Source organism: Pholis gunnellus (assembly GCF_910591455.1).
Source record: "Pholis gunnellus genome assembly, chromosome: 17".
Taxonomy (NCBI): Eukaryota; Metazoa; Chordata; class Actinopteri; order Perciformes; family Pholidae; genus Pholis; species Pholis gunnellus.
Genome location: NC_136544.1, coordinates 828,224 through 851,000, shown reverse-complemented (window position 1 = coordinate 851,000; position 22,777 = coordinate 828,224). Strand labels below are relative to the sequence as shown.

General features: G+C 43.5%; 1 protein-coding gene across 2 annotated transcripts; it reads right to left on the bottom strand.

Annotated features, from left to right (window-relative positions):
• Nucleotides 1-1,548: 1,548 nt before the first annotated feature.
• Nucleotides 1,549-22,775, bottom strand: carm1 (coactivator-associated arginine methyltransferase 1; the record flags this gene model as incomplete). Of its 2 annotated transcripts, none has more annotated exons than XM_079177511.1 (16): nucleotides 1,549-5,370; nucleotides 5,491-5,559; nucleotides 7,055-7,132; nucleotides 10,145-10,257; nucleotides 10,377-10,466; nucleotides 11,462-11,599; nucleotides 11,704-11,793; nucleotides 11,898-11,983; nucleotides 12,092-12,173; nucleotides 12,440-12,530; nucleotides 12,860-13,037; nucleotides 13,267-13,377; nucleotides 14,111-14,215; nucleotides 15,619-15,725; nucleotides 17,421-17,546; nucleotides 22,631-22,775. In XM_079177511.1, the coding sequence occupies 16 exons, from the start codon at nucleotides 22,770-22,772 to the stop codon at nucleotides 5,231-5,233; spliced, it is 1,746 nt and encodes a 581-aa protein (XP_079033637.1). In that variant the 3' UTR covers nucleotides 1,549-5,230. The 2 variants fall into 2 exon arrangements, with proteins under 2 accessions (XP_079033637.1, XP_079033636.1); XM_079177510.1 differs by having other exon boundaries at nucleotides 7,016-7,132; nucleotides 22,631-22,772.
• Between the last annotated feature and the right edge of the window lie 2 nt (nucleotides 22,776-22,777).

Sequence of the window (22,777 nt, the reverse complement as noted above, 5' to 3'; positions counted from 1 at the left end):
TACTGATAAGAGTAGCTCCCGGTAGTAATACAATCCTAAAGATACCTCTCCGTACCTGAAGTTCACCGACACACTTGGAAAGGCGGAGCTGAGGGGTATTTGGCAGCGTGCAATCTGCAACTTCACCACTAGTTGTCACTAGATCTTACACACTGGACCTTTAAACGTGCTCCTATATTTTGTGCTGATGCTTCTAAAACTTTCAGTGACCCAAATAGAATTTATGAGTGAAACTTTTGAAACTACATTAAGCCCAGGCACTGGTTTTATACTCCGACAGTGGTTCTAAATCTACTGCTAGTTCTATTTTATTTGATTATAGCTACCACTTGTTACTGCATAATTAATGGCTTATTAATTTAAAGAACTAGAGCAACTGGCTCTGACGAATCAATACGATTTTGAGCTGAAGCCTCACTCATCTAACGTAATCAGGTGGACCAAAGGTGACACAGGAATAGATTTTCACTCCTGTTCCATCCCACTCCCACAAAAAAATCTCCCAATCCCATGACAGGGTTAAAAAAAAAAAAAATATTGTCCTGTCCCAATACCGGAAAAAGGAATCCCGTCCCATGTTTATTCATATTAGAACCGCATATTTATACATTAGAAACTAGAGATGCACCAATTTCCTGGCCGACTCTGATTTTCTTTACATACACCATTTTGGCAACTTTTCTTTAATGAAAAAAATCTATTGTATGTTTGGAATTTATGAATATTGAGTAAATAGTATATATATATATATATATATATATATATATATATATATATATATATATATATATATATATATATATATATATATATATATATATATATATATATAGATAGTATAGTCAACTATCTAAAACTGTTTTTATGTATTTATTGTTACAAAACTATGAGTCAGGATCTATTTACATGAATGTAAAGGTGTATTATATTTTATTAAAGGGGCATAGCACCTAGCTTAAGAACTCCAATATGTCACTTCCTTGTCTCCCAAAATGTACGTTCCCAAATTAAAACGGAGCTGCATCGTGAATCATTTTGTTGTAATTCAAGTTTGCTTTTGACTTATAACTTTCAAATGAGTCTGTGGAAGTGTACGGAGAGTCAGGGGTTTTCATCCAGGACACCGCTGTTTGTGTCCCGTGTGAATCAAGTACTTTTGTTGCCTAAACATAACCAAGTATTTTTGTAGCGTTTCTTATTTATTCTGTTTAACCACGTGTTTCCCATTTTTTTTTACTATTTGGAATGGAATAAAATATGTTTCTCCATCTGACTGCGCACGGAGCAAGAGATCCCTGTACTGTCCACAGAAGAGATGTAGAAGGATAATGTTGTTGTGAGGCGGGAGGCCTCGTTCCTGTTCCTATGAAAGTTCCTCAGAGTAGCAAAAATAAATTAACTTCCAAATATAAAATTACAGATCTTCTCGTGAGCTCCCACATCTATGGTCTCAGAGAGCATAGAGCGCACTAGCGTTTCCAGTCGGCAACCTCCGGTTCTGAAGAGTGAAGCCGATTCAGAAGTGTCTTAAAACTTGCATTCTCTCTACTGACCATCAGGGGGCGACTCCTCTGGTTGTATAGAAGTCTATGAGAAAATGACTCTACTTCTCTCTTGATTTATTACCTCAGTAAACATTGTAAACATGAGTTTATGGTCTCAATCTCTAGTTTCAAGTCTTCTTCAATACAGCATGATGTTCATTTAGTAAATGATGGTCCATTTAGAGTCAAACAGACCATAAAGCAGGGTATGCTTTAGGGCGGGGCTACTATGATTGACAGATCACACATCAGAGCCGTATACAGCGTCTCTACGTCACTCCTCCACATTCCAAATATGGTTGCGAAAAAACATGGCGATGGCCGTAAACCAAGGCGACGGCGAATACGCCGAACTCGAGGCTTCAAAACGGCAGTCCACAAACCAATGGGTGACATCACGACGACTACGTCCATTTCTTATATAGTCTATGGTTCAGCCTCGTTCTCATCGTCTATGCTTTTTATTCACATGAAGGAAGGAAAATAAATGGATTTGCTATTAATGCATTTTGCAACTCTTATGCCATAACGATGTAATTAAGGGCTATTCAATTTGATTTAGCTAAATAAAAATTAATGCAATTCTTTTGATGGACCCGAAAGTTGAAATTCCACCGTTTGGCCACTGTATAAATTTTGCCTCAAAGCCCAGGACTTTTTTTTTTTTTAAACACTGGCAATAATCATTGTGCGGCATGTAACACTGACAGAAACAGCCTCTGCTGTATAAGTGACTGATCCGATTCATTGGTGCATCTACTAAAGTATTGTTGCATTGATCCCTGTTGCCCCTGCTGCCGCTGACTTTTTTTTCCCCCAGTCATGTGATGAATAGTAAAGTTGACTCCCATTTTGCCGGAAAAAAGTCAGCCTACATGTACAACGTTAGGGCAGAAAGCGAGTTTGTTTAAAACCGTGTCAGTATTGAGGACAGAGAAGACTCTCTGAGTGTCTCGGAGCAGAAGAGCCGACAGTGACAGTAAGGTGTTATTACTGGAACACAGAAATGACAGAACAGGACACACAGGCTTCCTCACACTTTTCCATGATAAAAAGTCAAAAAAAAGTGAATACCGCTATTCGACTACACAGCAAATAATTCAATGACAACAAAAAGAAAAAAGGGGACACGATGGCTATAGGCTAGTAAACATCTGGTGTGTGTCCGCAGTCTATTCGACAAATTAAAAAGTACTACAACACCTGATTCCAGGATGGTTTTGGAACATCTCCACCACATTTAATTTGCTTTCTCTTTTTTTTTCTTTTTTCATCGTTTGTTTTTTGTGAAAGAAAAAAAAACGAAACAAAATAAAAAGGTAACAAAAAAAGGTTAATCCTACAATGAGACTTATTTTTTTTTTTCTCAGCTCTCTTAAAACTTTTCTAACTCGTAATATTTTCAAGTCCAATAGTTGTGACACTGGAAGCAATGCATACGTGTGTCAGTCCTTCTCTCTCCGCGACTGATAAAAGGAGGAAGAGGGTGTCGGGGGCGTGATATGTCGGAGGTCATACATGGTGAACAGACAAGTGTTGGTGGGGGGGGGGGGGGGGCCTCCCACGCCTCGACGTTGAAGTCTCTTCGTCTTGGAGGTCGGGGGGGGGGGGGGTGTAAACTGGGACGCTGCCAATCCAGCACAGCTTCACTCACTCCGGTGGCCGGCTGGCTGCCACGTGGGGATCATTGGTCCTTACCGGTTTGTTGTCAGAATCTTCTCCCCCTCAGACTGTGCCGGAGCTATCTGGCCGGGGAGGAGCTGCTGATATGTCCACTCGGATAAAAAAAAAAAGACAAGAAAAACTGGGCGTTTTGGGCGAAGAGAACTGTGCAACGGGAGCAGCAGGTTTACAGCTCTAGCTTAAAATAAGACGCAGTTTCTTTTTGGAGAGTTTGTCCCACTGGTCACCTTCCGTGTTGAAATTCTCTCTCAAGCTCTCGCAACTGGCACTTTTTTTGTATGCACAACTAAAAGGCAACAACAAGAAAAGCTCCTCGACTCGGGAGCTCTTGGTGTGGCCTTTCAGAACGGCTATGCACACTTCCCTTTTAGACGCGATCGTACGTGATACGACCTGCTTGAAGCCTTAAACCTACCGCGAAAGTGAGAGACTGAGAACCTGGAGCCCATTTTAAGGTGCTTGTTTGCCATCAAAACCCAAAGTGAATTTCAGAGTCTAGTACAGATGTACCTCGGTGCTCATAGTCGAGCTATGACGAAAAATACACCTTCCGACAACTCTTTTTATTCATTTCTCTTAAGAGCAGATTAAAAATGTCCGCTGGCTTTTCGGTCAGTTTTAGAGGGTGCTCAAACCAGCAGACAAGACACCGTGTTAGTGAAAAAACCTCCGGCACACTGGTCCGTAAACTTATGTTTAAAGTTGAATTTTTTACATTTTATTAGTTTTTATGTTAAGTTTAACTAAGACAGGTGTGTTTTTTAACTTTAGCTTGTCTCCTGCTTCTGGCCTTTGAGCTAGGCTAACCACATCGCAGGAATGCGTAAGATGTGCGAGCCCAGTTAAAGCTGCGCTGATCAATATTTGGATTTTTAACGACTGATCGATTGTGTAGTGTGAAAGGTGTCAACCGACTGCTTTTTACGTGTGGACAAACATTAAATCGTGCAGCTTATGTTTTCAAACGAGGTTAACTATCATCTGACGTGTTGTGCGCTAACATGCTAGCACGGAGCCCACTTCCTGTCGGTTGTAGCGTACGCCGAGGTGTAAGCAGAGGACTGGAACCTAAAAATCTACAGCAGACGAGACGAATGCAGCGCTATATCTCTTTGCTCAGCACGGAAGGTGACCGGTGTGCCGTTCTCCCAAAACTTGATGCTTGCATCCACACCACTGCTTGAAAGTGGAACGTCACTTGTTTTGTACAAGTCACAAAAAATAAAACAGCATATTTTCCGTACTCTTTTGGGTGCTCTGGCTTCAGTTTTCTGATATCTCCTCCTAAAACCCAAATGCATATCGAGGTGAAAGAAAAATCACTTGTGATTTGTCTCGCATGAGTCCGTCTCTTGAGGAAAGTGCGGCGGGGCCCTTGAGGACTGGATCAGATATGAGAAGCCTACATGGCAGCCCGGAGACGAGCATTGATGATGTCGATGACGATGATAATGGCGCCCTGCTGTACAAATGAAACGCTTTAGTGTAGATCTGGTGTGGAGAACTGTAGCAACGGACTGGTGCTGGGATCTGGCAGCGAGTTGAGTCTCAGGGTACAAAGGGGTTTGAAGAAACACTTCAGAGGTCATTATGACACCAAAAAAAAGAAAACGTTCAAAAAACGATCAAGGAGGGGAAGTGGAGGGACTGAGATACATGTTGAAGGGAAGAGGGGATAGATCATAACAGCTGTGCATCTCAGCTGTGCACGAGTTGAAGTCTCAATGGATCCGAGGAGGGAGGGGTTATGAGGTTTCGTCTGTCAGCGAGACAAAAGAGTCTGGACGGATACGAGAGCGTTCGACCGTTCATATAGTGATGGACTGAACAAAGTAGAATGAGGGGAACGAACAATGGGAGGCAGTGCCAGCACAGCACTGGTTTTGGTATATCGGTTTTGGCTGCGGTCGGTGCGTCGGTCAGGGCTGGAGGGTCGGGGGGGCTGGGAATCTCTTGTCATGCGGGGGCGGGGTGGTCGAAGGGGTCTCTGTGAGGTCCTCGCCTTAACTGCCGTAATGCATGGTGTTGCTGGGGATGACCATCGGCGAGGCCATGGAGATTGCAGCGCCCCCCATGGTGAACTGGTTGGTGACGGGATAGTAAGTACCGCTGCTGCTGGGACCCGACTGGCCCGTGGTGGCTCCTGGGGGAGGACAAACAAAGCATGATGGCGTTTCCAACTGGAGATGGTCCATTTCTGTGAGGCAGCCTGGTGCGTTTCTCTACTCTGGTGTTTGTTTAAATAAAGTGTTAGAGGACGTACCCTGGACAATTCCTGTGCTCATGATGGAGCCCATCCTGGAGTGGGTGTGGTTTACAATTCCGGTGTTCACTGTGACCAATCAGAGAGGGGAGAGCACAGTTAATGATACGTGCAGCGCTTCAACACATTTTAGCTTCCTGTTTTTAGCTACAAAACAAAATGGTGGGAGCCCTTAAGAGCCCCTCACAAAACACAAGAGTAGTTCAGCCAATCAGACGGCAGAGAGGCTGTCGAAAACACCTTCACGTGTAAGTGTGGTCGCTGCGGGAAACATTTGAAAAAGCTGAAACACTGTCGGAGCTGTTCAAATGGGAAGTGGGAACTGAAGCCCTGAAAGGAGTTGAAGTGTAGGGGGTAAAGTGTGAGTGGGAGGTGTCAGTTGAAGTGAAAGTGCTGAGGGAAAGAACTGCCAGTTCAAGTGAATAAACTGAAAGATGGTGTCAGTGTTGCCCGGTGTACCGATACTAGGTCTCAATACCCAAAGCAAACACCTTTAATCGTTGGTGAGAGAACATCCGACTGGCCAGGATTACTTCCGTTGTGCATCCTGTTACATTGCTAAATGCCACTCTTACAAACCATTAATGTTTGTGCATATTCCCAGGGATACGGTGGATTCCTTAAGTATGCAATTCCATTTCCTCAATGGATAGTTTAAGTAATCTTTCTTTATTCCATCCAGGCATTAAAACCCTTCTTCTCACCAGACACCACCGTCTTTCTGATGACCGTGAAATGGAAAGAAAGGAAAAGCAGCCCATCGAGAGTAACAAACACTTGTAACTGTTAATGTGACCGGCAAAAAAAGTAATAATTCAGAAGTATCAGACCGGCCGCCGACCGATTGGTGCATCTCTAGCAGCGAGATATTTAGGCAGGGTATTGTATCAAAGTCGTAATTTCTGGTATCGTAAGAACACTGGTTAGGAGTGCATTCAGTGTGACCAGTGAAAATTAGAAGAACTGATGTCGGGTTTTTTTTTTGTCATTCAAAAAGGCCAAAACCTGAGACAAAGATTTGAAGTGTGATTTGAAGTGTTAGCATTAAAATGGGTTGAAATGTCAGCCGAAGGGCAAGAGTAAGAGATGAAAGAGGTTGAAATGTCATTAAAAGTTAAAAGGGAGGAAGCATATACTGCAAGAGGTATTTGTGGAAAAATGTAATTATCAAATTATAAACACCGTCAAATACTGAGTTACACAAACGCATTGTTAAACTGTTGATTAGTAAAATTACACATTTGACATTTATCAATCTGAGACTAAACATCAAGTAGAAAAGGTTTTGAAACACTGCGCCGCTTCACTTGTCATGAGCTCACATATGTCGCCACATTTCTACAGAACAGAGGTGGGGGAAAATGTTTGGTTAGCCATTGTTTTCTCCATGATACATACAGTGCTGCAGAGCTGACTGGAGACCAGAACACTTCTGTTCAAACCGCCGGTCTGCAACGTCATGCTGCGCTGCAGACCCTCTCTCAGTCGCTCTGCGCTGTGCTGTGCTCCCCACTACGTTAAGTACCATGAGATGTTGAGAAGTCGGGGGGAGTGCGATTCGTACCAAGGGGGATGAGGTTGTTGTGAGACACCGCCGGGCCGCTGCCAATGACTGTGCTGAGGTCATAAGCTGCAGGCATCCCTAGAGGGGGAGACACAAAAAACAAAACAATCAACACGTACTACAAAGAAGTCATCAGATTCAGCGTTATCAGTAATTACAGCTCTTCTTAGTGCAGGGCCTGGTGACACCATGTGACTTGGGAGAGGGGGAGCGAGAGGGAGGGGCAGACCTTGCAGAGTTTCAGAATCCATGCGGAGGGATGGGACGGCAACCGCTGGTTTGCAACATGGCAAACATGGTTATTAATGTTTCAAAATTCAGATTTAGAATACATTGTGTTTTGCATTTGTCCGTATGACCTGTAGATTGTTTGCAGTGTTACTTTAAAGTTACCGTGAGGAACTTTAATGCTGATGCCTCTGTATGACCTACATGAGTAAACGAGACCATCAGCGAGAAACCTATTTCTCTCTCATTATTCTGCTCTTCATCGAAATGATGCAGGTTCACCAGAAACTCTTCAAGCTCAGACTCCAGCGGAGCCAGCGACACGCCCGCCACGGACGGACCCAGATCCAGCTTTGCTACAGTCTTGGACCTGCAATTGGAGCTCCAGAGGGGAACCAGAACCAGGACTGAGCGGAGCAGACTGTCAGACCCTGCTGCAGTAAAACCAGAGGTCTAAAGAGAGCCTGGTGCTTGGAGACACCAAACCTTTTTGTCCCACAGCAGTGCAACAGTGTAGCTTTTTGAATCATGTCATTAGAAAATGTTGTCATTTGGGAAAACAAGGCAGAACCTAAAGCTGAGGCCTTACAGGTTTTCACAAGTTCAGGTTATGGGGAGCTCCAGGTTATGGGTTAAGACATATAAGAATAAAGCGTGCTGTAAATAAGTAATACTCTCAGTCAATCAAGTAATTAATACATTTTTCTCAAATCAGTTTTAGTAGTTTTGGGCCACTTGTGGGGACATAAATTATTTGGGAAGATCTTAAACATGCAGAACACAAGCTTTTCCTCTGTGTGGAGAAAACCTTGGTAGACTGTGGACTACAGGCCGATCCACAGCTACGGACACGGATTCCAACTCAAGGTGACCACTAGTATCAGTTAAGATCTGAGTGTGTTGATATCTGAGCTTCCCTCTGATTTGTTGACATGCGCCTATTAGTTGATGTTGTTGTTTACTAGTGTACAAGTTATCTGTTTGGAAAATGTATTACTCCGTACCCCGGTAAGGTGAACTAACTGTAGAGTCCTTTGACATTCCCAGATTCTAAACGTGTCGAATCGCTCTTAAATTTGCATATTTATTGTGTTAATTAGTGTCAAAATTGACACACAAAAATGCAAGAGCAGTGAACGGTATCCGTGAGCAGAAAAGCCTCCCAACCTCGCCTTATGGCTCCTGTCCTTTGAATGGTCACTCTGAATACTGACCATGAGCTTTGATTGGCTGTGTGACCACTGACAAAGTCAACTCTGTGACCCTCACTGGCAACTAAAAGCTAACTAGCTGAGTTATAACATAGCATGACCAGTGGGCCGGCAAACTACATTTAACTTGATTGCACATGCTGATTTTGTAAGTTTGTCCACTGACAAAGAAAGGAACGGTCTATAATTGTATTGGTAGGTACACACACATATATATATATATATATATATATATATATATATATATATATACACACACACACACACACACACACACACACACACACACGGAAAGTATTCAGACGCCTTTACATTTTTCACTCTTTGTTTCATTGCAGCCATTTGCTAAAATCTAAAAAGTTCATTTTATTTCTCATTAATGTACACTCAGCACCCCATCTTGACAGAAAAAAACAGAAATGTAGAAATCTTTGCAAATTTATTAAAAAAGAAAAACTGAAATATCACATGGTCATAAGTATTGGAAACAAAGAGTGAAACATTTAAAGGGGTCTGAATACTTTCCGTACCCACTGTGTGTGTGTGTGTGTGTGTGTGTGTGTGGCCACATACACACTTTATTAGGCACACCTGTTCAATTGCTTGTTAACAGAAATAGCTAATCAGCCAATCACATGGCAGCAACTCAATGCATTTAGGCCTCTAGACGTGGTGAAGAGGACTTGCTGAAGTTCAAAGCGAGCATCAGAATGGGGAAGAAGGGGATTGAAGTGACTTTGAATGCGCCATGGTTGTTGGTGCCACACGGGCTGGTCTGAGTATTTCAAAAACTGCTGATCTGGGATTTTCAAGCACAACCATCTCTAGGGTTTACAGAGAACGGTCCGAAAAAGAGAAGATATCCAGTGACCGAAAGTTGTTTGGACGAAGATGCCTTGTTGATGTCAGAGGTCAGAGCAGAATGGGCAGAGTGGTTGGAGATGATAGAAAGGCAACAGTAACTCAAATAACCACTCGTTACAACCAAGGTATGCAGAACACACAACATGTGGAACCTTGAAGCAGACGGGCTACAGCAGCAGAAGACCACACCGGGGGCCACTCCTGTCAACTAACAACAGGAAACTGAGGCTACAATTCACACAGCCTCACCAACATGTGACAATAGAAGATTGAAAAACGTTGCCTGGTCTGATGAGTCTCGATTTCAGCTGGGACATTCAGAGCTAGGGTCACAATTTGGCATCCAATAGAGCACCTTTGGGATGCGGTGGAATGGGAGATTCGCATCACGGATGTGCAGCCGACAAATTCTCGGTTCGGTTCAATACGAGACAGTGGAGCCACGGTTCGGTACGTTTTCAATACAGCAAAAAAGCAGAAATGCCAAATCCTCGCTGGTGACACTCAAGAGGGCGTGTCTGAAGCGGTGTGTAGTTCGTGACATCCGACCATCTGTTGTCAGAGCAACAGCGGGAGCTTCGGACATTTGATTCTCAATAACATTAAGCATGTTCGTACAGCCTGGTTTTCTGCTCCAGAGTAGGGTCTCATATCCGCGGCTATAAATATCGCTGTGGCGATTGCTTTAGCCCCGTTTGAATCAGTAGGGAACAGCTGCCTAAGCCGGGGTGCCTCTTATAAACACATGGAGGATCGCCGTCATCTACCAGTGTTTAGGTGTGTTCACCTGATACAGCCATCCCCTGATTCATGTTGTAGGCCGTGCCCGTGTTCCACATGTTCTCAGACGGGGAGGTGTAGTGTGAGCCAGGAGGGGGGTTGGGGGTGGTGCCTGTGTACCTGCGAATACAGACACACACACGTTTAACATGGGAGAGGCGGACAGTGCTCCCCGTCTTACATGTCAAACGGTGCCATCCGGATCCAGGTGTGTTGCTGGGGTCAAGAGACCAACTCACCTGAAAAAGGGGTTCTTCAAGTCCAGGAGGTTGCTGGACTTTGATCCGGTCTGGTCCACCTGGGCAACAATACTGATGTCGTAGCTTTGTCTGTTGAGAGGGAGATCATTGAGAGCATGACATGAGGAGAAGCGTACCACTCTCGTGTCTGTACAGTAATCATGATGCTACAGCTAGCAGACGATTTCTAAGTAAAAGGTTTATCCCCAGAAATCACGCAGCGTTTATGACATGCATTACTTCTGTCTGCTACTTTTGCATACGCAAAGCAAGAGCACATCCTGAAGTGTGATTCAATGGATTGCGCTGTTCTGTGGCTTATGACTGGCCAGAGTTGTCAAATACCACTCTTACAAACCATTGATGTCTGTGCATATTCCCGGGGAAAATGTTATTTCATGAATGGATAGTTAGGTTGCTGGACTGTTTGGAAGACAGAACACCAAATTGGTAAGTAAGTTAAAGTAACAGATGTATTTTCCTCCCTGTCTGCCCGTCTGTACGGTGGACAAAGAGCTGATAGTGTTGAGTCATATATTCCACAGATAACTTTTGTGGGGAGAAATAAAGTGAAAGCGGGTCAGATGTGTATACCACTTGTCTGCTTGCTGTAAAATCAGCTGCTCCCGGGGCCGCAAACTTAAAGCCCACATTTTCTAACCCTATGGCCGGAATAATGCATTGAATGTTTTTACATGGAGTGGAGAATTACTTTCTAATTAAAATATCCCAAACCATCGAAATAATGAATATCTTTTATTTTACTTAAAGTCTGTCTGGCATTGAATGGCCCCCGCCTCTGCTGGTCTCGAAGGGGCGCCTTTAACAGTTATTTAGATTATTATCAGGAGTTCAACACATGCACGCAGATATTTTCAGCAAAAGTGGCCATCATGGCAACGATGCAAAGCGGTTATGTTGGCCGACGTCCCCCACCTGGTCACTAACCGGACCCCAGCTCCACAGACGAATAGTTTGAAAATCGTCCCACTGGATGCCCAAAAACCACAACATGAAGCGTCTGACATGTAGGAGTAAGAGGTGGACCGACATGCTGCAGAGGACTACGTTCAGAAGCGTCCTACCTCTTGTTGGCCATCAGCATGGCAGTGCCGGACAGCGTGTCGCCAGCCTTGGTGAAGAGGGGGGACTGCAGCAGACAGCGCACCTGGTACCAGTGGGTGAGGGGCTCCGTGGGTGCTGTGGACAGCCATACTGTCATCCTGCAGAGATACGGCGCAAGGTCAAGACGACTGTGTGGAGCTAACTCAAGGCGTTTCTTTAGATTCAAGCCACTCATGCGTTTAACAGTAACTGGCGGACTTACGATGATCCCATAAACGCCACATCAAACCAGAAAGCCAGACCGTGCACCAGGCCTGAGTGCATCATGTGGAACTTAAAAGGAATCTCTATCCTGGGACCCAAAAGAAATGGCAGAAAGAGACATTAATTACATTGGGTACAAGTATACATTTTGCACACACAAGCATTTCTACACACACACACACACACACACACCTGTAGAGATCCTCTTCTTTGGCCTCCAGGAAGTTGACTGTGTATTTGACCGACTTGGCCATCAGAATACGGATATCAAATGTGTCCTGTGGAGGAGAGCACAAAAACAAATCCAGATCCGCACGACTCAAGTCCAACACTGTCACACGGCCAGTGTAAAAAAAACCTGTGTGTGTGCGTGGTGTATGACGTACCACAATAGGCTGGCGGAAATACTCGTCCACTGCTGCTCCCCGCAGGGCAGAGAGGTCTACACCATGGAAGGAGGGCTGGTACCTGAGGGCCAAAGAAGGAAGTCACGTTACATTTTTAAATTGGTCCCACTGATCACAATAAAAATATTGAAAATAACGACAAGTTAAGTTGGCAGTGAAGACCAATCAGTGGTCTGCAGCAGTTTATTTATCAATGGAAACACGGAAATAACCGTTCTAATGTGTAATGAACTGAACCGCTTTGTGGAAACATGACTTTTGACAGTTATTTTGATTGTTCTGCAATCAAACTGTGGCCCCTCTATCCCACCCTCTTCCCCTCCTCACCAGAAGTTGGCCTTGGTGAACTGCTCCATGTAGAGCTGCTCATCTGTGAAGGGGGCCAGGTGGACGTCACCGATGGTGGGGAACATTTTACCTGAAACACACAACCACCGAGGAGGCCAGTCAAAAACAAGACTGATGTACTGGCAGCAATTTACGACACATGAGAATTAAATGTTCTAAACTGACATTGAACCATGGACTCATATGTACTTGTGTATACTCACTGTGGCCTCACATATACTTGTGTACTTACTTTGGACTTATCATGTTAATTAATCCAATGATATCTGAAACAGCCGGCAGAATTGCAGTGCTTTCCAAAGGTGTTTCTGCTGCTCCTTTACTAACTTTCACCGCCCATCCAACCATTTACCACATCATTTCCCATGTGCCATTCTTCTGTACCCAAAACCTGCTCACCATTGGGTTTGAGGAACTTCTTGGCATGCAGGTAGCTCTCCAGCATGCGCTCATTGAACAGCATGTAGCCCATGGGCTCTGAGATGATGATGTCCACCTGCTCGGGGAGCGTCACCTCCTCCACCTTCCCCGGGATGACAATCACGCGATCACCCAGACGGTTACTGTTCACCAGCACCTGTGAGGCAGAGCACAACTTTATACAAGGATCTGAAATCCTGCCTCAGAATAGAGCGACCCATCAACCAGGTCATTGAAAACATATCAGATTCAGGGAACTGATGTCAGCATTAATCGGTGTGTGTGTGTGTGTGTGTGTGTGTGTGTGTGTGTGTGTGTGTGTGTGTGTGTGTGTGTGTGTGTGTGTGTGTGTGTGTGTGTGTGTGTGTGTGTGTGTGTGTGTGTACCTCAGCGTGCTGTGCCATGGTGCTGGCCTCCACAGCGTAGACCTTCCTGGCCCCAGCTTGGGCTGCAAAGAAAGAGAGGATCCCCGAGCCACAGCCAACATCCAGCACCACCTGTGAGAAAAGAGAACAGGATAAATTACAGGCATATTGTGCCAATGTGCCCTCTGTATGACTTGATACCAACTTCTAACACTAATAACGGTCCGGCCACAAAAATACCTCCGTTAATTAAACCAGTGCTCTACTTTATAACAGCGGTGGTTATGTCCAAGCAAGCAACGTTCGCCTACACTCTGTAGCATCCAGGACTGGCTTTCACACACAGAAGAGACACTTTACAGTTCAGGTTCCAGTCGTAAAAAGGGATTCAAGTATCTTGTGACCTCAGTAATGTAGTCGGGTAATGAAAGGCTCTTGGAAGTAACGCTCAGTTATTACTGCAAGTAGTAAGCTAGTTAGCCAGACATGCTAACATTTGCAGTTAGAAGAGATAAACTGTTTAATTCATTCCTTACACTTTTGCTCTTGTTTTGTGTTTTGGAAAGGCAAAAAAAAAAAAAAAAATGAAAGGGACACCACCATGTGAGGTCTCTAAAGCCATGTGCCTTGTTACAGTTGCTAAACTATGACAGGACAATAATTGTTCGTTAGAGGGAGGAGATTAGCAGAGTAAATTGTTTAAGACTAATAAGTATTTGTCAAGTTTAAGCTGCTCTTTAGCACTCGTTAATGTCGGTCATATTTTAGTCCGTCTGAAGATTAAAACTGTAAAATCAGTGACTAACTCTGAATCTACGTATAATTAAATGATGAATCTGTCATCTGTACGGTGGTGTAAGGATACCTTATCCTTGAAGTCGGTGTGGTTCTGGAGAATAGCCCGTTGGTAAGTCCCTGTCCGAACGTAGTCCTGCATCATGTTCTGTTGCTGAGAGAGGTAGCCATAAAACTGCAGAGAGACAGAAAGCCATTATCGTCTATATGAAGTCAATGTCGTATGAGTCGACACAGTGAGGACAGACGAACGCATCACATTTCAACACGTAAAATACAAGGCTGCAGTCAAAAACTAGGACCAAGTGATTTTCAAACATGCTCTAAAGGAAGAAAAACACATTATCCTCTAAGTCTTTAAGTATTTGATTGACAGCTGGATCTGGAGGGACCCAGAGACGCAACGTCAGCAAACCTGTTCTGGGAACTGTAACTTATACACCAAAGACATTAGTAGTGGTGTTGAAGATTAACACTTACATCCCCTGGACAACAACTTCCAGTTACACAACTCGTCTCTTCAAATACACACGACACTTTAATAACACACTTGTTTTAACATACTCGGTATTCGTTTGTTTGTCATGTTTTGTTGTAAATATTTCTATTTTGAAATGATGTCTTTTACTATTGCACTGTTCATTGTCAGTTAGACAAATGATATGCACAGACAGCAAACGTCTTTATGACACCGACAGGAAATATAAACTCAAAGGTTGTGTAGGTGGTAGAGAGTCCTTTTTTATTTTTTGAGTATGAATGGTTTGCAAAATAAGTCATGTTTGGTACATGAAATGGCTTAGCCAGACGGACAACTGAAAGGGCAGAAAGAGACAAAGATCCTGCAGAGCAACAGTTGAATGAGAATAGAAGAAATTCCCGGTCAGTGGTAAAAGGAAGTGAAAGCTCAGCATCGAAATGTGTTCACATTTAAACAAGTTCCTGTTACAGTGTTTCCAATAATGCAGTCTATGACAAGCAGAAACATTAGCAAGTGTTAATACTTTGCCACAATAGACAATGAAGGCTAGAATAGAGTTAGCACTACTGAATAGCAGCTGAACAGACAAATCAGTTTAAACCTCTTTAATCTAAGTAGACTGCACAGGGACCCAAAACAAAACGACCACCCAAAATATTTAAAGCCCCAATGCAAGCATCGTTGTGTTTCAATAATGATTGACGCTCACTTCTGCTTTTATGAACGAGAAAAAAAACTGAAAAATCTAAAGGGATTTGGGGGGAAATGGTTATGACAGTATTCTCCCCAGGCTTCTTCTCTTGGGGCAGTGTCTCTTTCTTCATTTGGAGTTCTAATTAGCACCCTTCATTTACAGAGAACATCTGTACACTGTGCAAGAGTTGTGTTCCAGCTAGACATTTCCAATGCTTCATGGACCTGAATTAGGGACACCTTTTAAAATAAAAAAAATGTATTTTAAAGAATGTTAAAAATAATTTATCCTGATAAAGAACAAAGCCAGCAAGGGGGTAATTAATAAGGTTTGTCATTAAATGACAAAAATGAATCATTCTCATGTGTCAGTCTGCTGTATGTACTTCTTGGGAGCCTCTCACCTGGAAGTACTGTACAGCAGAGGAGTCCTCTGTTCTGTCACTGAAGACTGAGCGCTCATTGACGTGCCCACGACTGTTCTTCAGGAGGTTATAAAAGGACTGAAAGTCTGCAGCGGGACAGAAACACACACGTATAAGAACAATGCACTTTACACTGGACCCTACATTACACAACAGCATGCATACAATGCAGTCATAACAGTTATGTTGAATGTTTGAAGTTTATGTTTGAGCTGAAAGGTTACTTCAGTTCCTTTTCACGAAGCCCAGCGTTAACGTTGCTGCGTTCACACCAAACACGATTAGCGCGACGTGAATCGCCCTGCACGCGCCGAAGAGGGGGCGTGGCTTTTCGCCCTGAAAGCCGTCCGCAATCAACCGTGGAAAAAATAACCTCTATTTCTGCTTAGTACGTGTTGTGAAAGTCCCAGATATCACGGGGAACTAAACGCCATCATGTGTGACTGGGTTCATAACATAGTCCGGAGGAGCTCCGTGGATTTCATCGAGCTGTATTCACTGTGTCTAGCAAGCAACACGTCGGCTGTTTACTACAGCTGTATGAACACAAAATAAACTGATTTAGCTGTGATTTAACGGCAATAAACCGACAAAAAGGGACTCCGAAATAACTACACAACGATGCCCATTTGTACTTGTTTTCTCAATGGAGCTCGGATCGATCAGTGCTATTCTATGCTAACATTGTAGCAGCTCCATCAACACTCACAATAACATCATCTAGACGTAAATACGGCAGCGTCTATTCATTGTTTGCACCATATTTGAGGGGATGTACGGCATGTTTCTGTTTTAGATATTGGTTAAGGTCGTCTACTCAATCAGGGATATTGAGAACAGGTTGTTTCATTACTGCAGCTGACCTTTGTACTGTTTTTCATGTTCGTATTTTCAAAGAGAAAAATATTTTTAGATGAGGATTAATGGAAGACAGTGTCTTGGGTAATGTTGCCTGAGTCGAAAATTCCCAATTAAAGAGCTGCTAACGTTAGCTTCTGATAACATCCAGGACCAGTGAGAGAGGAAATACAACACAGTGGAAGTGGTTCTGTTTAAACGTAACCTGTAAATCCACAAACTAATGTAGTTAACACACCTGCTACTGTAAGTAGTAAACTATGGGCATACTAATGTTGGCACCTTATGTTAGAGCAGATAAACCAACCGTTTAATCATTTCTTTACACAGATTTGCTTTTTATAAAAAAACAAGTACTGTCTCTGTTACTACAGCTCTAGAGATTCAACATTATAGTAGCACATGGTAAGTGTACCCAGTGTGTGGGAAGCACAGACTTACTGCTTACATAACGTTGACATGTTGGCACTCTCTGGGGTTATAAACAGAGAAAACTAAACCAATCCACCATTTTCACACGGTGGCCATAGCTATGTAACCGTCTGGCTAGTATCTGGGAGAGCGTGACGTCAGACACACGGCTGCCTTGTGAACATGGTGAATGTCATGCTGGAGCGGGGGATTTGAAAACGGCTACTGAGAAACAGATATATATATATATTAATATATCACCTAAATTCTAATCACTACTTCAATAATTCACATTTGTTCAATATTTCCAATGTTTGGTTTGACAGAACAGTACTTCTTTACTGGCAGTATTTTTGACCTAAAATCATGATGTTTCCACATTTTGGCTCATATATACTGTGTGTGTGTGTGTGTGTGTGTGTGTGTGTGTGTGTGTGTGTGTGTGTGTGTGTGTGTGTGACGGATGTACAGCGTGTAACAGCCGTATTGTATTTGGGCGTGTGTGTGTGTACCTGCAGGTGAGGAGAACTGCAGCAGGACGCTGTTGCAGCCCAGTGTGATGATGAATGACTGCTTCCCCACACGGCTGCACTCCGTCTCCCTGGAAACCGAACACTTGAACACACTCGCCTCCTCTCCTGGACAGAAAAAGAACAGAAAAAGTTAGGACAATAAGAGACATGCTGGCCTCCAGCCACTGAAAATAAAACCTGTGTGCCGAATACTGCTGGAACTTTACGTGTATTTATACATCTTTGAAGTCGACGATGGCTCTGGAGGTGACGTTTGACTGCCTCGCTAACACAGAGCACTGAAGACGATCTGTAAGAGGCTGAGTCACTTCGGCACTGATTTGACAGCCTGCACGTTCAGCTTAAAGAACATGCTTTGATTTGTATTTTCATTTTGTGTGACATCTAAAGAGTTTTCTTGCTGTGAGGCACATGTTAGGCCTGACATTTCCATTTCAGATTCAACCCACCCAGCTCCTGTGTGGGAGAGCTGAATGAAATGCATCTCCAGCCTCTTCATCTCCCTCCGCCGCGCTCACACTGTGGAGGGATATGCATGAATGATGAAATGTTGTCCTTTTTTTAAAGAGCTTGAAAAATATTAAGTAAAAATACATTTATATATTTCTACAATGTGTCGACGCGAGACAGACTGCGTACAACCAAAATACCCAGGTTACAGCTGGCGCTCTGTACGTTTGTAATCGTCAACGAATCCTAGAACAACATCTAAGACCAAAAGTGTTTGTCCATCTCTCAATACTCACCGGCTTCTTACTCAGTCTGGTCCCACTGGTTCCTACTGAACATGGAAATCCTCAATAAAAGCCTCACAAATATTAAAGTTTCTTAAGGCTCAGTCATTTCCTACAGCTGGTCGCTGTAGTTTTTACTCAAACAAGAAGAAATGATGGCGTTTGTTGAGAACTATTTTCAGCTGCGTATTAAGCCACATTTGGTGTCCAGTGAGTGTTTGTGGCAGCGAAACGATGTATGTGGGATTGAGTCAAAAGGAACTACAGTGTGTGTGTGTGTGTGTGTTTATGGTGATGAAAGAACATGTCACCCAGTGAGACAATGTGGCTCACTGACGTTTAATAATTGTTGACAACACAAAATAAAGCCAAAGCGATTGCGATGCATGTTTTCAACCATATAGCTTTACTTTTGCCACAGTCGATACTCGCTGTGTGTGTGTGTGTGTTTGCATCCATTTCCACTTCAGGATAGAAACCTGTGAGAGATACTAACGCTGCTGTCACCAGTCACAAGAGGTAGCTTTTTTTTCTTTTTACATACCATTGCATTTGTCAACCCTGTGTTGCGAGACCGGCTTAATAAAGATGACCTGAATAATGCACTGCACTGTAGAAGCACACACCTCCCGAGATAGAACAGGGATGAACAAACATTTGATGGGATAATCACTCTCTCGAACTAAAACTGGAAAGATGGATGATGAATGAACACCTCTCAGCCCCGTGCCAATACGTCTCCAGGCTGTGAAAACCTTGTCGTCGTGCAGCAGGCCCGACACAGATGCACAGAGCGGCCTGAGCTAATCCAGCGCCTGTTGAGGGATTAAGTGCAGCACTTCAGATTAAGAGAGAAGCATCCTCCGAGTTCTCCAGCGCCAAACCAACCACGTCTGCCGTCGACCGTGACAAGACAGCTCGTAACAACGTGAGAAAACGTCTAACTCGATACAAACGGGATCCAGGACTACGTACCGGCAGGTGATTCACTTTGATAATTGGATGTTAATGGTGCCCATGTCCCCCAAACACATATCTGATCTCATCAAACAAGAGCCAGGAATGAGTTGGCAGAACTCCAGCTGAGGATCACTTTGCTTCACTACTTTTACCGTCATCACCATAAAGCAAGATTACTAAACTAACAAAAACTGACATCAATAAAGCTGTGGAAGGAAGCGACGGACAGAGGGGTGATGTCAAATATATACACTTTTAAATGATAAACATGTTTTATTATCATTCTTCCCATAAAAGATGACATCCTCTGGGTTATTTTTTTCCACTTAAGACAAAAACATTCTACAACTGTCTTCACATGTCGGGTAGAACTCACCGAGGCAGTTCAGCTGACCTACATGTGTCAAATCTGTGGACTTCCTCTTTGATGACTGCAGGATATAAATAGATAGTAGATCCAGTTTTGATGAAGACACCTCCCTTCACTTCTGCAATGCAGTGAACCCTGACCTAATGAGTTGGTGCATGTTTGAAGAGACTAATCTGAATATTTCTAATAAAGTAATGAACTAAAAGATGTATCATAATCAACTTAAACGTCTCCTTCAAACAACTGTATTTATTAAAGTTTCTCCCCAAAAAACGACAATTCACAAGATTACATGTGAACACATGCATACATGAATGCAGCCTCAGTACGTTAGCAGTTATACATACATCTACACCACTTGCAGTCTCTATATTTTGATATCCATCTCCTAATAAACTCGCTGCTCTTTTTCTATTTCCCAAAATACTGCCACGCTAAAGATTTAAGGCACGTTTTGACAGGTATGACGCTGGACTGTTGTTCCCTTGCAGATCTTCTTTTCAACACGCCACGACTCTCACACACAGAACAAACAGGTGGCGCACGTCTTAAGTTACTCGTGAGATTTGTTTTCACAGGGATACAACACAGGAATCAGGACACCATAGCTATCGCAGCTTCTACAGTTCGAACTTTACTAATCTTACTGTAGAATGTAGAACACATCCAGTTCAACTGCAACAGTGACAGGATGTTTACACGCGCAAACAGCTGCTCAGCTCACATTTTTTAAATCGATAAGAACATTCTCTTGCATCCAACTGTTACTACATCTATTATATTAACTCTTTCCATGCGTATTAGGTAGAGATGCACCCATTGGCCATTTTCCAATTTCTGATTTGTAAAAGTCTGACCAACTAATTCTGATTTCTGCCGATTCCGGTTTCCTTTCTAATAACAATGAAAGACTGCAAAGCTCCAGAACAACTAGTTTTACAACCGTCATGAAAATGTATTGCACTCACCATTAACCAGTTACACTTACAGTTAACCAGTTTACATTTCTAGCTTTGTGTACATTCGCTTTTTGCACCTTACTGATAATCTTTATTGTTTATATATTGTGTACTTTCACTCTTTCCTACTTTGTACTAAGCAGACTCACCAGATGGTTTGTTACACAGAATCCTCTGAGACGTTGTCTTTGAAAAAAAGGGCAGGCACTTAAAAAACTAAATACTTGGCAAATTATTGGATGAACCATCTGTCAATCAAACTTTTGCGGCCTCCTGTCGGGAGAAGATATGTTTTCTGGTCTCTTCTTTCAATGAAGAGATGCTCTCCAGCTCTGATATAACTGACGTTATTGCAGCATCGCTGCTAACCTCTTTAGGAGCCGCCATTGTCTCTGCATCACACCTAAACCACTCTGGAGCTGCCAGTGATCCTCACACAAGCTGAGTGGTAGCTTGGACACAAACGCAATGCTTGAAGCCTGACGAGATGGATTTTTGTGATATCGCACCAATCTAGCTGCAACTGCTGCACAAGAATTTCCCTCGGGATAAATCAAAGTTCTTTCCAATCTTACGCTTTGTTAACCTAAAGTAAACGTCCTGCACCTATCAACACTCTCCCCCTCCTAAACTTCACCGTCGGACATTATCGAGAAATTGATGCAGCAGAACCTGCGATGTAGTCTTTTTATTCAGCACATTTACCTCCTTGCCTACGTTACCCACAATGCATCTGAACAGTTGGGTTCGGGATTCTGATGTGTTATGCTGTGGGGCTGTAGAGGTCTGGTAAGATCATTTCTTTCTAACTCCACACCTCCAGATTTCTTTTTAAACTTGTAGTCTTCAGACCCAACCTATGTTAACTGAAGTGACATCACTTAAAGGACATTTATCAGACTTCATGGAGTTCCCTCTGGAGACACCAAAGACTGCATTCTACTTGTTAGGAGTTTCAAGGATTTGTTTGTTGTGCGTTTCCTGTCCAGAAATAGAATGACAGACATGTAACTCAGAGGCTTCTTTACACAGATGACAGTAACAGACACATGGTGACTTTAAATGGTGAATAATAACGGTGTGTTTGCCCATCTTCTGCATTCTTTTTACTTTTAAATGACATAATTTGTATGTTTTCTACGACCTATATTCCCACACGCGCAGTTTTAACTTCATGTTTTAATGTGTGCTGCCAGAGATGCGTGGGGGCAATTGTCTCAGCGCCATACAAAGATCCTCCAAAGGTCTACAAATGAACGTCGGTGTGCTTTTCTTCAACTTCAGCATTTGCAGCAGAGTGGGGGCTGCGCAGCTGTTTCTTTTCAGCGGGACATCCCATTGAATGAGAAAAGCTGCGGAGGGCTGAAGCGTCCCTGACGCTGCCTCCACGCAGGAGGGAAAGTAGCCGGCTATTGTTCCAATGAGAACAAAGATGAATGCATAAGTAATGAGGGCCCGGTCTCTCTACGCCACTCAAAACGATAAGACCGCTTTAAGCAACAACAAAAAAGTAAAAGCGTTCATAAGTTGTGTTTGTTTACAGCTCTATTACGGAGCTAAATACAGCGCTATAGCAGCGGCAGCCGACCGGACCGCGATGCACGGCGACGGGTACCGAGTGATGCCCTCTGGTCCAAACAAGCTAGTTAATTAACAAGCTAGAAAACTGCCAAATAATATCACCTGGGTCTCTCAAGCACAACCTGGTACAGGATGAATTTATATTAGTTATGCGACTAAATAAACGTTCGAGAGACATCAAGGGCAAAATACGTTAGATGCTAGCAGTTCGGATGCACGTTAGCTCCTCATTGCCGAACCCGTGCTAGTGGCATTGTTTAGCTAGCATTAAACTACACACAACTTAGCTGCGCTGCTTACTGGTGGAACTAACTAAGCTGTGCTGTATGCGCTCAATTTAGTCGAGATCTCCAACGCGGTGAACTTGTGTGGGAGCTCAGAGCTCAGGGTTTGCAAACAACAAGACCCCCTCGGACGAGGAACATTTTTTGAGTTTTAAGGGTTCCCTCGTGATAGGTAGGGGGAGGCGACGTTAGCTTCTTGGTGGCTAAAGCTACGTATGGCCGGATTAGCCGTGAGCATTAGCACTGGCAGTTAGGACAGGCCGAACATTTGAGGAGCAGCTGCGGGAAAAGGTCAACTCACCATTGGAGAGATTGATGAGAGCAGCATCGTGAGTGCTCTTGACTTCTAGCCGCAAGGGCTGCTGCTCTGAGTGTCGCTGTATGTCTCCATTCGCGTCTCCGATGGAGAGGAGCCGCACGCCGGGGAACACCGAGACCGCCATCTTCG